General features: G+C 45.4%; 1 protein-coding gene across 1 annotated transcript; it reads left to right on the top strand.

The window, feature by feature from the left end:
• Window positions 1–1,440: 1,440 nt before the first annotated feature.
• Window positions 1,441–2,577, top strand: CCL21 (C-C motif chemokine ligand 21). The gene is made up of 4 exons (XM_006143150.2): window positions 1,441–1,589; window positions 1,685–1,805; window positions 1,896–2,078; window positions 2,153–2,577. Exons 1-4 carry the CDS (start codon window positions 1,523–1,525, stop codon window positions 2,178–2,180), a joined length of 399 nt encoding a protein of 132 aa, XP_006143212.1. The 5' UTR covers window positions 1,441–1,522; the 3' UTR covers window positions 2,181–2,577.
• Window positions 2,578–15,224: the final 12,647 nt, after the last annotated feature.

Here is a 15,224-nt window from a genome sequence, read left to right as displayed (position 1 = left end):
GAATGCACCCAAAAGAAAAAACCTCCCAAAAAAAAAAAAAAAAAGAAAGAAAGAAAGAAAGAAAGAAAGAAAGAAAGAAAAGAAAAAGACGTTAAAAACCTAATAAATAGAGGCATCTATGTCATAGATTGGAAGACTTATTATTAAGATGGCAATACTATCCAAAGTGACACATGGATTCAATACAGTCTCTATCAAAACCCCAATGGCATTCAATTTTTATTACTAGAGGGTATGTGAACTTGCCAGAGAGAAAGAGAGAGAAAGAGAAAGTACCCCTCAAATTTCAGTAATCAAAATAGTGTGGCATTGACCTAAGGAGCTACCAAGATAAATTTTTAAAAGAATTATTTAACTTTTATTTAATTTACTTGTTTTACTTTGACCAGAGAGAGAGCAAGAGAGAGAAAGTGAGAAAGCAAGCTACCAGGTCTGGGACCCAAACCTCTGTCAGCCATGTGGGAGTCCAGCACCTCTAACCACTATGCCATTTGGCAGCCCTCTGACAAGATAATTTAATGAGGAAAAGAGAGTGTTTTCAACAACTGCTGCTGAGAAAACTGAATATCTATATTAAAAAAAAAAAAAGTTGGACCCTTACCTTATGATATGTTCAGGAATTAATTCAAAATGGATCCACGATCTAAAAAAGAAGAAAACAAGGGAAAACCTTCAAGGCCTTTGATTTGACAGTGTTTTCTTAAATCCGATACTAAACATACAGATAATAGGGGAAAAACAGGTAAACTGAACTTTATCAAAATTTTAAAATTTTGTGCATCAAAGGACATTATCAAGAATTCAAAACAACCCACAGAATGAAAGGAAATGTTTGCAAGCCATGTATCTGATAAAAGTATAAAGAACTTTTAACTGCAAGTAGTATGATGGTTAAGGCTCTGGACTCCCACATGGTTGATGGCAGTTTGAGTCCCAGACTTGGCAGCATAAAAATCTCACTGGGCAATTGTGTGTTCATGCCCCAAATCCCAGGAGGAGAATAGAGGAGAAGAGATTGTAGCATGGCCATCTTCCCTGCAGGGTGATATCTCACTTTCCCTCTCACTGTCTCTCTTTTTCCTGCAAACTCATGCACCCTATGGCAAAAGCCTAAAAAAATAAAAAAATAAAAGTTTACAATTTGATAATCAGATGTGCTGGAAGGAGGGGGAAGCGAGTGAAATGGAAGGAGCCTGAAGTGTAGTGAGGAGTGTTCCAGAGAAGAAGTTGGGTCTACACCTAGGTAGTGGCTGGGAACAGTAGGACGGATCTAATGAGTTCAATTGATAGTGAAAAGGTAAAATCAGGGAGGTTGGGGACTGTGTGATTTAGTGTGGCTGGGCACCAACAGAGGCAGGAGTAGGAAGGAAAAGGGGGGGGGGGGTCAGGGAGGATGGAGGAAGTGAAAGTGTCAGACTGCATAAATAGGCAGTAAGCCAGTCCCAGCCCACGCAAAGGCACCAACTTGCAGCTGTCTACCTTGCCTACATCTCTGGCTTTCTCCTCACCCTCTACCACAGCCATGGCTCAGTCACTGGCTTTAAGCCTCCTTATCCTGGTCTTGGCCCTCTGTATTCCCTGGATCCGAGGTACCAAGGTGGGAGGAGCCTTGAACGAGGGAAAGGGGCTGTCAAGGAAGCAGCATACAAGCAGCCCCTGGCTCCCTGTAAACCCTACCCTACAGGCAGTGATGGAGGAGCTCAGGACTGTTGCCTCAAGTACAGCCAAAAGAAGATTCCTGCCCAGGTTGTCTTCAGCTACCGGAAGCAGGAGCCAAGCTTAGGCTGCCCCATCCCAGCTATCCTGTGAGTAGGCACAAGCGGGTAAGTACAGGCTGGCAATCAAGTGGGAGCGCATGACAGGGAAGACTAAGGTTTATTAACTTCCAAACCCAGGTTCTCACCCCGCAAGTGCTCTCAGCCAGAGCTATGTGCAGACCCCAAGCAGCCCTGGGTGCAACTGTTGATGAAGCGTCTGGACAAGTTATCAGCTCCACAGGATCAAACCCGGGGTTGTAAGAAGGACAAAGGGACCCCCAAGCCTGGCAAGAAGGGAAAAGGCTCCAAAGGCCGAAAGAGGTGAGAAAGGGGATGGAGAGGGGAGCGAAGGGGAATCTCAACCAGCCCCTTACACACCTCTTCTGCCTTCCCAGGACTAAGCAGACCCCCAAAGCGCAATAGCCCAGTAACCTGCATGGAGTCCAGGAGGCCCCCACCAACCTCACCAGAGATTGGAGCCCCAACCAAGAGGCAAGAAGGGGGGGCCAAGGAATGAAGGACTTAGGGCTCCCCAGAGCAGTCACCCCATGCTGGCCTTGCCACACTCCTTCTCCTGCTTTGAACATCCTATCTGCATTCCCAGCCTTACCCTACATGACTGAGCTGCTCACACCAGGCCAGGCCTAGAAAGGTAGAGGAGGAAGAATCTCCCGGGGAGGAGGCAGCAGGACTGTTCCCTCTGAGGAGAACCACCCAGGATCCTGGATCTGAGCTTGCTCCTCCTATTGCACCCCACCTCTTCCTTAGAAATATGATTTATACCTAACTGAATAAAAAGCTGTACCAGACTGCCATCCAAGTACTTGTTCCTGTGTGTTTGTGTCCTTGGGGAAGCCAACGTCACAATAGTGGGGGGTCACATACTCTGAGGTCTCAGCCAAGCGTTTTGGCTGGTGAACTCCATGTCCCCACCTACCCCGAGAGTTACCTTCATGTGCAGGTGCCCAGATCCCCTGGCAGGTAAAGGGAGGCTGACTGGCAGGGTGGGACCTGGTCTTTGAGGAATCCCCGCTATTGGAGAGTGGACTCAGAGCAGCACCTCAACCACCATGCAGGCCTCTGAGACCCTGAAGAAATCTCTTCCCTGATTCTGTCTAGCACTGTCTTACTCCAGGAATGACTTCCAGATCTTTTCACAGATTCACCAGGGACTACTCCCCCATTGTTGAGGCCTACAGAAGAACATCCAATACCTCTCTGGAAAGATTCCGTGAAGGGAGGTTGTTACCTGGGTCCATCTGTAATACAGGCAAAAACAAGTTCTACTGAAAGCTACCCTAGGCACACTTCAGCCCTGGGAGCCCCTTAGAACTTCCCTTTCCCCTAAAAACCCAAGAGGACTCCCTTCTGCCCTGTTTAGTGAAGCTGGATTCAGCATCTCTTCTTTGTTTAATAAGGCTGTTGTGTTCTCTTTCAATTCCCATCTGGATCCCTTGACTCCTTCAGCTTTCTTCTAACTGGGAAAGCCTTCCCTCCTTCCTTTTTCTCATCTTTTCCCCTAACTAGGATCCAGGTTACTTTGGCCCCTTTAAACTCTTGAAACTAAGGAATAAATCTAGGGCATGTCTTCAGAAACCCAGGATTCAGATGTAAATCAGTCTCCACATCAAGAAGACCCCCTGCCTGGGTCACCTCTACATCTTCTTTCCAGAAGCCAAGACCCTACTATTCTCCCTTCGCACTCAGGCAAGAAGAAGAGAAACCATCAGAGGGAGCCAGGCGCTGAGTCCACACTCCAATGGCAGGGATTCCTCAAAGACCAGGTCCCACCGGGCTAGTCAGCCTCCCTTTACCTGCCAGGGGATCTGGGCACCTGCACATGAAGGGAACAGATCCTGGGGGGAGCAGCTAGGCAGGTAGGGACGTCAGAAGCTATGAGTAGTTGCCTCACCCACCATCTTTTCCTTCCTTCGGGGCATCAAATTGTTAAGAATATTTGCTTATCAGCTCCTCTCGAGGCTGGTGGAGATGGGGGCTCATCCTTACCTATCTTTAGGCAGCTGGTGTGCTCTTAGTCTACACACTCTGATGTGTAAAAAACACCACATTTCAAAAATGGTCTTAATTCGTACTCTAAGCTCCTTCAACAGAGCGCTGGTGAAAAATTCAACATCAGGTACTTTTGGGGAATATGATCTGGCAAAGGGCTATGCAAAGGTGTTTCTCAAGTCACCAGGTCTGGGACTCTAATTGCCAATTGGCTATGTGGGATCCATCCACCTTAACCACTATATGCAGACTGGCCCAAGACACTTTTTTTAAAAAAAGATCCTATTGGGGGTGCTGTCTCTCTCTGTATCTCCCCCTGACCCCTGCCAGAAGAAATAAATACATTTTTAAAAAATAGAAATGTACAAATAAACACTCCCTGAAGATCAATTATCGTGGGCCAGACCCACAGTTAGCTTAATGGTTAAGAGAGCCAAATCCTATACAACCAACTGCAGTTCAAGTCCTGGCCCCAGTGGCTTAAGAAACACACTTGGTGTGTTTGTGAGCATCCCCAAATTCTAATGAGACGGAGAAACGGACCATGACCATGTCCCCTTGGGGATGTTTTCTCCCTTTCCCCCTCTCCCTGGCAAGCACACGTGCCCAATGGCAATTAAAACAAAAAGAAAGGGGGAAAACGATCAATTATCTCCAAAATTTACAAAATTATCCCCAAATAGGAAAACTTAATGTAATCTCTGAAACCTTGATTTTTTTTAACACTGAAGCATGAAACACTTTATTGCTTTTAAACTGAGTTTTCGCCATCTTCTAACAGTAAGTCATTCTCAGTACCATCCAAAAAATGATAAACATCTTGTTTTTAAATGATTTCCCCACTGTCTCATCTATGGAATAACAACACACACAAACCCTAATGCAATTGTAGGCCAGCTCCTTCTTGTTGTCAGAGTTGCCTCAGAATCTGAAGCCTCCTGTTTCCTGGGTTCACTCCTCCATCAAGCTTCCTAAAAGGGCCTCTTTGATACAAATGTGAAGGCTAGACAGACTAGTAAAATCTCCTGAAATTACAGCTAATAGAACCTTAACAACCTCAGTCACATGAATCTAAAACCGATTTCAAAGTAAGCAACCAGGTTATTTTATTATTTATTATTATTTTTCATTTTGCCACAGAGTGTGTGGGAGAAAAACGGAGAGACAGTGAGAGGAAAAGTAATAAATCACTCCCCAACGGGTGGTTCTTCTCCATTTTCCTCTCTTGATTTTGGGCACATATGCATACACTTCTGGCGTGATGTTCAAGCTGCCAGGTCTGGGACTCAAACCCCCAGCACCTTAATCACCAAGCTACTTGCTGGCCCCAGCAGCCAGGTTTTGAATGCTCACTCCCATGACACCCATGCCATACTTTGGCTGCCCCCAATTTCATTCTTTAACTCATCAACCCAGTCCTTTAGAGGAACATGATCACTAATGACAGGTTCTTTCTTTTGATCTTTTTTTTTTTTTCAAAAATTAAAAATTGTTAATAGTATGAGGTTACTGGCAAAACACACCTGATGTATTGGCATCTCCCTGCCTGGCTATATATGCCCCAATCAATGTCAGAGGGATGGGGTCTATAATTTGTTATCTATGAAAGCCCAAAATTAATCCATTTCCTAGTGTTAGCCATATACCTGTGAAATAGGTCTTCGGTTTCAGCTGGCCTCTTTTGTAAGTTCTTTTTCTTTCCCACATCCAGGTGTTCTCTCTCCTTGTGTTTTGGTACAAAGTGACAGTTTTGTTAAGATCATCAGGGCTCTCTCTGTCCTTTGCCAACGATCTTGACCAATGAAGGACCGTTTGTGTGGATACTAAAGCCAGCAAGGCTCTTTTCTTACCGCCTGTATTTGTCATTCTGGTGGTGTCCACAGCTCCCCCCCCACCCCCCAGCATTAGCTCTGTCAAGAACCTGAGAACGGTTTCCTTCAGAACACCGTTTCTCAGTGGCCAATTAAAACGCCTTAGCACAAACTGTGTTACCCTGCCCTTGAAGAATTCTGCACTAGAGCCGCAAATTGTGATAATAGCACATTTCAGTCCGGCCTTAACAACATAAGCGCACGCCGCGGAGAGCTGAGCACGCGGCGCCTCTTCCTGGGAGACCGCCGCGCGCGGGATACGCCACTGCCCCGGGTCCTCGCTGCCCCACGGCGCCACGAGGGGGCGGCTGTGGGCTCAATTATCAGTCCACATGTCCTTCATCTTTCTGGAGTCCGTTTTTAAAAGTTGTTTTTATTATTTGTCCTCCAATGCGTCTCATGCTAGTCCAGAGGTCTGGCGGCTTCCCGTGTGGGCTTCGGGCAGGGCAACTCCTTTTCCGCCCGTGCCAGGGGAAAGCCGCAGTCGCCTGGCGCCGAGCGGCGCGCCCAGCACACAGCCAGGCTCTCAGATCTCCGGGATAAGGAAGCCTTTTCCGAGTTGGCACCGAAACCAAGGGGCCGAAGGACTCGCTCAGGCACAGGTTATTTACGCGGCGGAGGAAGGGCCTGAGGCGATGTGAACTTCCTGCAGCCTTTAAGCCAAACATGAATTATTCCGCGCCTTCAGCGTTCGGCGCCTGGGACTCGGGGTGAACCTGATTTGCGGAGTGGGGTTGGGCGACGCAGTGGCTCATCCTCGCCGCCTCGCCTGGCACAGCCCTTCGCCGCCCACCCGCCTCGGCTGCCCGCAAAGGTGGCAGGAGGACGGGTGTCCCAGGCCGGGGTAACGGCTGACTGGGGCGTCGGGAGCCCACCTTGGCCCAGGTGTGCAGAGGTGCAGGCAGCACGCAGGCAGCACCCACACGCCAGCCCTCACTCCTAGACGCGGGGACTTCAGGGCCAACGCCCTTACCAGCGTCGGGCAGAAGCCCGCGTGGTTGGAGCTGCACGCCCACGCCTCCGCTGGACCCGCGCAAGCCTCCGGGGCCTCCCTGCCCAGTCTCGGGGCGCCCCCTGCAGGCCTAGGAGCGGAGCCAACCACATACACACCCCACCACTCTCACACCCGCCGGTATCCCCATAACACACGCATCCCAGTGGCGCACAGGCCCACAGTCACAGCTAGGGCTATTCACATTCATCCATTCAACCAACAATAAGCGTATCTAATCTGGGTCCTCTTCCTACAGTCATTCAGGTCCCTACACCCTCCCTTACCCACAGGGCCTTCTTTGACTTGTAAATCTGCCCTCCATTGAGATTTCCTAGCCCTAGGCAGGGATTTGGTCAGACCAGTGAGCAGAAATGCTGGGCAGCTCCCAGAGAAGGGTGGTGCTAGGCTGGACTGAGCCGGGCAGGGCTGCCCTCAGCTGGGACTTCATTTCTCCAGGGCACACTACCAGGAGTCCCACAAAGGTAACAAGACTGGGAAGAATGTGAACTAGGTAGGGCATGTAGCACTGAGGGCTCTGGTGTGGTCAGGAATGCTTTCAAACCCACCTTCTTTTTTTTTGGAGAGGTTTTCGCTATAGGGCGCGTGCGCTTGCCAGAAAGACAGAGAGAGACAAAGAGACAGAAAGCGAGAAGTCACCCCACAGGAGGATGACCACGCCGCAATCCCTTCTCCTCCATTCTCCTCTCGGGATCTTGGGCACGCATGCACGCACACGCGCCCGGGCGTGAGTTTAAGCCACCGGGTCCGGGACTCAAACCGCGGTCGACTCCGTGGGAGTCCAGCAACATAGCCATTACGCTAACTGCTGGTCCCAAACCCACCTTCTTGACCTTGAGGCCCTCCCCACCACCCAACTCACCCACATCGCCGTTGGATTGTCTAAAGCAATGACGGGGAGTTTGGTGTCTTAAACGCTCCACCCATCAGGCCTGTGTCCCTCTGTTTCCTTTCTGCCGTGATGGATGGCAGGTACCTTCATAACCCTGAGTGCCCCCTCCTTCCCTGATTCCTCCTCCTCTCCTTGGGTTAATGTTAGGAAGGACTTGGACCTCTTTTATTTATATTTAGTCTTGGTAATCTCATTATTTGCTGCTTTGAATACCATCCATAAGCTCCCAAATTCTTTCTGTAATTATACTAGAATCTCTCCCCGGAACTGTAGATCTAAACCAGCCACCTACTTAACATTTTCGTTTATATTTCCAACATGCAGCTTCAATTTCAGTCAAATCCCAAATCCACTCCTCTGCCATCCACATCTTGGTAAATGTAATTCCACCCACTGAGTTGTTCAAGATAAAAACCTTGCAGTATTCCTGCCTCTTCTTTTTTCTCATATCACATCCTGATAAGTCCACAGACTCTACCCTATTTCCAGAATCTGACCACTCCTCACCAACTCCAAGCAGCATCCTGTCCTCCCTGGAGTCTTCAGACTCCAACCTGGTCTCCCTGCTTCCTTCCATTCTTATACCATTTTGGTCTATTCCCCACTCAACAAGTAGAGGGAGCCTTTTTTTAATTTTTAATTGCCAGAAGGAACGTGTGATTTCCAGAGAGAGACAAAGAGATAGAGTGCACTCCCCTCCCCATGGGGTCTGGTCATACCACAATCTCTTCTCCATTTACACCATCAGGAATGGAGGCATGCACACATATGTCTGACATGTTTTACAAGCTGGTAGGTCAGGATTTCAGTTGCTGCCAGCCATGTGAGATCTAGACAACAGGGCCATCCCTAGAAGGAACCTTATAAAAGATAAGTCAGATCATGTCACACCTCTGTTCAAAACCATTCAGTGTCTCCCCATCTCACTCAGTAAAATAGAAAGGCTGCAGTGCCTACAAACCCTGCATTATCTGCCGTTACTATCTGACGACATTGCTACCACTCTTTCTTTTTTTTGCCACAGGGCATATGCCAGAAAGAGACAGAGAGAGGGAAAATGAGCACCCCCGCCAGGGGGATGGTCATACCACAGTTCCCTCTCCATTCTTCTGTTGGGGTTTTGGACACCCACACACACGTGCCCAGCATGATTTTCAAGCCACCAGGTCCAAGACTTGAACCTCAGTCAACCATGTGGGAGTCCAGCACTTTAACCACCATGCCACCTGCTGACCCACCTTTTTTGGCCTTCTCGATATTCCACAGACACACTCTTGTGTCAAGACCTTTGTTCTTGCTATTTTTCTCCACCTAAAACATCTTCCTCAGATCTCTGTACGGCACTCTCCCTCACCTTGTTCAAATAAGCTCACCACTCAGATCTTTTAAGTAAGGGATTCCCTGGCTACCATATTTAAAATAACACCCTCCACAATACTCTCTATCCCTTTTGCCTTCATAATTTCTTTTTACCACTTATTGCCATCTGATGTACGATAAATTTTATTGTTTGCCTATTGTCTGTCTCCTTTGATAGAATAGAAACTCAGCATGAACAGGAAAGTGTATCTGTTTTGTTTATTGCTATATCCCAGTGCCAAAAACAGTCTCTGGCACACGAGGAAGGCCCACAATAAATATTTATGGAATAAATGTCATAAAAATGCCTTGTTTATTATTATTTCATTATTGTGCTATTTCCTACTGATTCTCAGGATCCGTCCTAACAGGTACCCAGACAGATTAAAATTAAATGGAAACCTCTAAGCCAGATTGCATTGTATTAGTGTGTCATTTGGGATCTTGGCAGGAAACAAATGGAATGCTTAGAAAGGTTTCATAGAAAAGAATTTAGTGAAGGGACCGTTTACCGAAATGAGAGCTAGGTTGGGACCAGCAGATGATGTAGCAGTTGTATCACTAGACTCCTCAAGTCCCAGACCTAGTGACTTGGAAATGGCACCAGGCACGTGTGCGTGTGTGCCCGAGATTTGAGGAGAAGAATGGAGGAGAAGGGATCGGGACAGGGCCAGCCCCCCTGGAGGGGGGGGATGACTTCTCACTTTTCTGTCACTGTCTCTGTCTCTGTCTCTCTCCAGTGAGCACACATGCCCTAAGGCAAAAACGCCTAAAAAATTAAAAAAAGGAAGTGAAGGGCTAGGTTTTTGTTTTTGTGAACAGCCTCTATACATTGGTATAGCTCTAAATCTCAGGTCATCTCTTCTTCTAGGGAAAATGTGCACTAAATATATTGCCTCAAATTCTAGAATGTCCACTAAGAGAACATCCTTTCACTACTGTTTCAGATGAAGGGTGGTAAAGGCCAGGTAGTCTTCCAGGGCTCTGTCTACTTCCAGCTGATGCCAACAAACCTTCGAGATCCAAAGTCAAGACTATGTATTCCTCCCCTTCCTCTTTTAACTGAGAAAACTTCCCTATGAAGCCATAAGTGTGATCAGAGGAGGAAGCAAAAAATAACACAAGTAGGAGTCTGAGCCACCTGCCTATGCTTTTATCCATGCCTTCTGAAGCTGCTAAGATCTGGTCTCTTATATACAATGTCTGTTTGATAATGAATGTAGGCCTAGCAGTGTGGCACAGTGGTAACACAAGTGTCTTGCAAATCTGGAAGTCATGTGGCTGACTGCAAGTTGGGATCCTGGGGCTGGCTTTGAGACTATGCCAGGCACACACATGGATGTCCAAAATCCTGTTGAACTGAAGGGCTGGGAAAAGGGTCACAGCATGACAAGACCCCATTGAAGGTGCTTCTCTTTCTCTCTCTCTCTCTCTCTTACACACACACACACATACACACCCCAGGCATGTGCATGCACTCTCTCATAAATAATAATAAATAATAGTAATGAATGCGGCTGTGCACATCCAACTATATAATTTGTTATAGAGAACATGAACCTAAGGTTCATCCCGGATGAACTATAGTATGAGTGTTAGATCAAGGTCCAGTGGCAAATTGGGAGCAACTTTTCAACAGAAAGTAATAGCAGAAGAGGCATGTAATTATTCCAATACCCTGACAGTCTTTACTGTAATCCTCCTGTTGGGGATCGTATACCACCCTTATCTTCCACAGACAACTTTTAAGTTCATTGTATTTATGGGTCATTAGTCCAAGCATCAGGGCAACTTTTATGGAGCCTGAACCTACTACAGAGGCCTTTCTTATTCTGGATCTCATTCAAAAACGTCAGCTTTGTGCAATATCCACTAAATATTTTGCAGTAGTACATCTAAATATTGTGTGTTACTTCTAAAATCCAAACTGTGCCTCTTTTTTCCTAGTGAAGGTGCAACATGCCCCAGAACACTATTTTTCAGCTCACCTCCAACCCAGACAACCAAGAAATTTCACCCCCCTTTAATAAACACTGACTAGGAGATTTACAAAATCCATCTGTGAAAGAGACCATCCATGAAGAAGCTTAAGATTTGGGGAACTGACTTAAGTTGAGAAACTGGGTAAAAAGCCTATAGATTGGGGCCAGCAGGTGGTGTGATGGTTAAGGCACTGGATTCCCACATGGCCGACTGTAGTTCAAGTCCTAGACCTGGTGGCTTGAAAACCACACAGGGTTCATGTACACCATTCCCAAATCCCAGGAGGAGAATGAAGGAGAAGGGATTACCACATGGCCATCCTCCCCTCTGTAGAGTGATTTCTCACTTTCCCTCTCACTATCTCTCTGTCTCCGGTGAGCATATGTGCTGTTTGGCAAAAAACCTTAAAAAAAAAAAAAAAAAAAAAAAAAAAGACTATAAATGCCCAGTAAAACTTGAATTGAGCTGCTGTCTACCACTAGAATTTTTCCATGTATGAAGATCAAGTAGCACATCAGTAAGCTGTCCATCTACTTCATTACTAGAGACATGATCAATCAGATAACGCCACATATCCCTGAAGGCAAAACATGCTGAATACCACTCATCCCTGCAGTTTATACAGTCCTTTCATATTATCGTTCATGGTTAGGTACAGCCACTTGGCCTCTACCACTTAAGGATTCCATTATTCCCATTAAAATAAGTTTGTTCAGTCCAAGACAGCATCTCTCATATTCATTTCTAACCTACTATAGAAGTCATACAATGCTTTTCAAGGAAGCTATATTCCCCTCACTAATACCTTCTTTCTCTTTTTCTTTTCATTGGGGGGATGGCCACACCACAATCCCTTTTCCTCCATTCTCCTTCTAGGATCTTGGGCACACACACGTGCAAGCTACCAAGTCCAGGACTCAAACTGTGGTCAGACATGTGGGCATCTGGTAACATAACTGCTACACCATCTGCTGGTCCCACTGTTTTCTTATTGCTCTAAAAAGGAAAGTATCTTTCTGGGACCTTTGGAGGGGTACATAAAAGGTGCACTCCAACATTTCCATCTCTCTAATCTTTGCACTTCTACTCAAAGGATAGTCTGAGGGCCAGCAGCATCAGCATCACCTGGGAGCTTGTTAGGAAGGCAAACTCCCAAATCCTACTCTAGACCTACTGAATCAGAGACTCTGAGAATGGGACCCCACAGGCTTGGTTTTGTTTTGTTTTGTTTTGTTTTGTTTGCTAGAGGGTGCATGCACTCACCAAAGAGTGACACAGACAGACAGAGGAGAAAGTATCCCCTGTGGGGGAGGGTCACATCACAATCCCTTCTCCTTCATCTCTCTCTCCTTTCAAGATTTTGGGCACACATGTGCATGTACCTGGCATGTTTCTCAAGTTATTGAGTCTGGAACTCCAACGATAGTTAGCCATGTAGTATCCAGCTCCTTTAACCACCAGGCTATGGGGCTGGCCCTCAAGCTGTATTTTAACGCACCCTCTAGGTGACTCTGATATATGCTAATGTTTGAGACCCATTGGTCTACTTACAGATCCTTCTGGGCTGCCTCCCCTCCACAAGTCTATCTCTTTTTCTTTAATGTTTTTTCTATCCTTTTTAAGAATTATTTTTATTTAAGTTTCTTTATTCTTCTTCTTATTATTATATTTTCCAGTTAAATCATAGTGGGGCAGGGGGAGTGAGAAAGCAAGCCACCAGGTTTGGGACTCGAACTGCAGTCGGCCTTGTGGGAGTCCAGCACTTTAACTACCATGCCACCTGCTGGCCCCCACAGGTCTCTCTCTTACTAATGTTCCTGAAACACTAGTCCCTCCTATTCCCCCTTCAGGACTTGGTTTGATAAATGGTCTCTCTCCTCTGTGCTGTGTACCATTTACTGAGATCAATGGACAGTTGACAGCCAGGCAACATGGAGCAATGGTAAAGAATGTAAACCTTGGTCCACCAGGTGGCATGGATTAAGGTGCTGGATGCTGGACTCCCACATGGCTGACTGCTGTTTGAACCCTCGACCCAGATGCTTGAAAATCATGCTGGGGAGGGACCGAGGTGAGTGAATCTCTGCTCCAAACTCCATCTTCCATACCCACAAAACTCAGACAGAAGCTATTTAAATCTGAGGTGTGTCCTGCCATGTTCAGGGACCAAGAAAATGAGCAAATATACAAGAAATACTAGATATTAAAAAAAAAAAGAAATACTAGATACTCAAACATTCTGATCATCGGTATCCCAGAAAGTGAAGAAATTAATAAGGATATTTATTGATCATCTATTCCATGAAATCCTGGAAGAAAACTTTCAAAACCTATAGAGACATTCAAATATCCAGACCCAAGAAAGACAAAGGACGCTTAATAGAATCAAACCAAGAAGATCTTCTCCAAGGCACATCATAGCCAAATCCACAGACAAAGACAAAATATTAAAATTGATGAGAGAGAAACATCAAGTTGCTTACAAAGGTTATGCCACCAGGCTAACATCAAACCTCTCATTGGAAACAACATGAGCAAGGAAAGAATGGGAAAATATATTCAAAGTGTTAAATGAAAGAAAATTTCAAACATCTATACTCGGCAAGACAATCCTTCATATGGAAAGAAAAGATAAAAACATTCTCAATTAAACAAAACCTGAAAGGATTTACCAATACCAGACCAGCTCTTCTAGACATTCCGAAGGGAGGGAGTGCTTTACCAGGAAAACTAAAGACACTCATACAGAAATAATAGAACAAAAAGCAATGAAGAAAGTGACCAATTTAATGGGAGGGACAAGTCCAGAAATATCAATAATAACATTGAATGGTAACTTCCAGGATTAAAACTGAAAGATTGGGCCATAGTAACACTGCAAATTTAACAGAAGAGAGATTAATTACATGACATTGAACTAGTGAAATAAAATTTTATGACTTTTGACTAAACCATTACTGATTCTTTTGCTATGCTCTGTTTTCCAGATTTAAGGATTTTGCTTTCTTTTGAGCTATTGATAGGTTCGGCAATTTGTTAAAATGTTTGTTTGTTAAATTGGAACATGAACTTTTCTCCGTCCCTGACCCCTCTGGAATTGGAAAATATTTGTGAGTTTTCTTATTTTGTGGCAGAAGGATTATTTGCATAAGTTCAATAATGCCTGTTGCCTTGAATCAGAAATGGGAAATACTCGCTATTGCCAGGGCTTTGACTGGAATGTCATAGCTGAAGATATGACCAGGAAACTGTGGAACTAAGGTAGAGCTCAAGAAAGCCAACAGAAGCTTTTGGAAAGATGGCCTGTCATCATAAACAGTTCTGCCTGGCAGAGAGGATTAGAGACTCTGTAAGAAAGAATTCATACTATAAAATAACCTGGACTAGGGAACAAGCAGGTAGCGTAATGGCTATGTCGCTGGACTCCCATGTAGTCGACCGCGGTTCGTGTCCCGGACCCGGTGGCTTAAAACTCACGCTGGGCGCGTGTGCGTGCGTGCCCAAGATCCCGAGAGGAGAATGGAGGAGAAGGGATTGCGGCGTGAACATCCCTCCTGGGGGGTGATTTCTCGCTTTCTGTCTCTATGTCTCTCTCTGTCTGGCGAGCGCACGCGCCCTACAGTGAAAATCTCTCCAAAAAATAAATAAATAAATAACCTGGACTATTTTAGCCCAGCATTGTAATCAGTAGAGATTGCAAAAGAGCAGCCACAACCAGAGGAGTACCTTAAGGAAGACTTTGAAGGAAGTAAAAGAGACCGATCTTTGCTAGCAGATGGTAAACCACAGAGTACTTGGTAGGCAGAGCTGAGTTGGGAAGGTTCATGTGTGAAATGTGTGCTAGGTGTTTGCTTTTCAACAATTTGAGTAGCTGACATGCAAATATTTTCTCGAAAATATTTTAAACCATACTGTCTCTGTTGTTATAATGTCACAAACAAAATTGTAACAAATATTTTTAAAGTTACCTTTAAAACTCAGTGTTTTGAAATTTTGAAAGTTGTTTATAGCTGTCAAGAACTATGAAGTATAAGCAAAAAATGTTTTGATATGTAAAGTAAATGTTTGTGGAGGAAATGTAAAATAATTAATTAATTTTTTAAAAAGAAAGAAAGAAAACACTGGGCACATATGTATGTGTGTCCACCCAAAATCCTGAGAATTGTGGCATGGACATCCCCCCTGGGGTGATCTCTTTCTCTCTCTCTCTCTCTCTCTCTTTCTGATGAGCACATGTGCCCTATAGCAAAAATATTTTTAAAAAAAATGCAAACCCTTAGAGCAAAAGATATCTGGGTTCAAATTATGCTCTAGCATCTACTGGCTGTGTGACTTTCTGT

The sequence above is a fragment of the Tupaia chinensis genome, unplaced genomic scaffold (genome assembly GCF_000334495.1).
Source record: "Tupaia chinensis unplaced genomic scaffold, TupChi_1.0 Scaffold000093_1, whole genome shotgun sequence".
In the NCBI taxonomy this organism is placed as follows: Eukaryota; Metazoa; Chordata; class Mammalia; order Scandentia; family Tupaiidae; genus Tupaia; species Tupaia belangeri.
Note: the sequence above shows the minus strand (reverse complement) of the source record. Positions and strands in the feature narration are given on the sequence as shown.

What these genes read in the sequence shown, in the direction of transcription:
- CCL21 (XM_006143150.2), top strand. Translation starts at nt 1,523, where the DNA reads ATGGCTCAGTCACTGGCTTTAAGCCTCCTTATCCTGGTCTTGGCCCTC. An exon ending in TGCCCCATCCCAGCTATCCT is followed by an intron (nt 1,806 to 1,895) that starts GTGAGTAGGCAC and finishes TTCCAAACCCAG; the next exon opens with GTTCTCACCCCGCAAGTGCT. An exon ending in GGCTCCAAAGGCCGAAAGAG is followed by an intron (nt 2,079 to 2,152) that starts GTGAGAAAGGGG and finishes CTGCCTTCCCAG; the next exon opens with GACTAAGCAGACCCCCAAAG.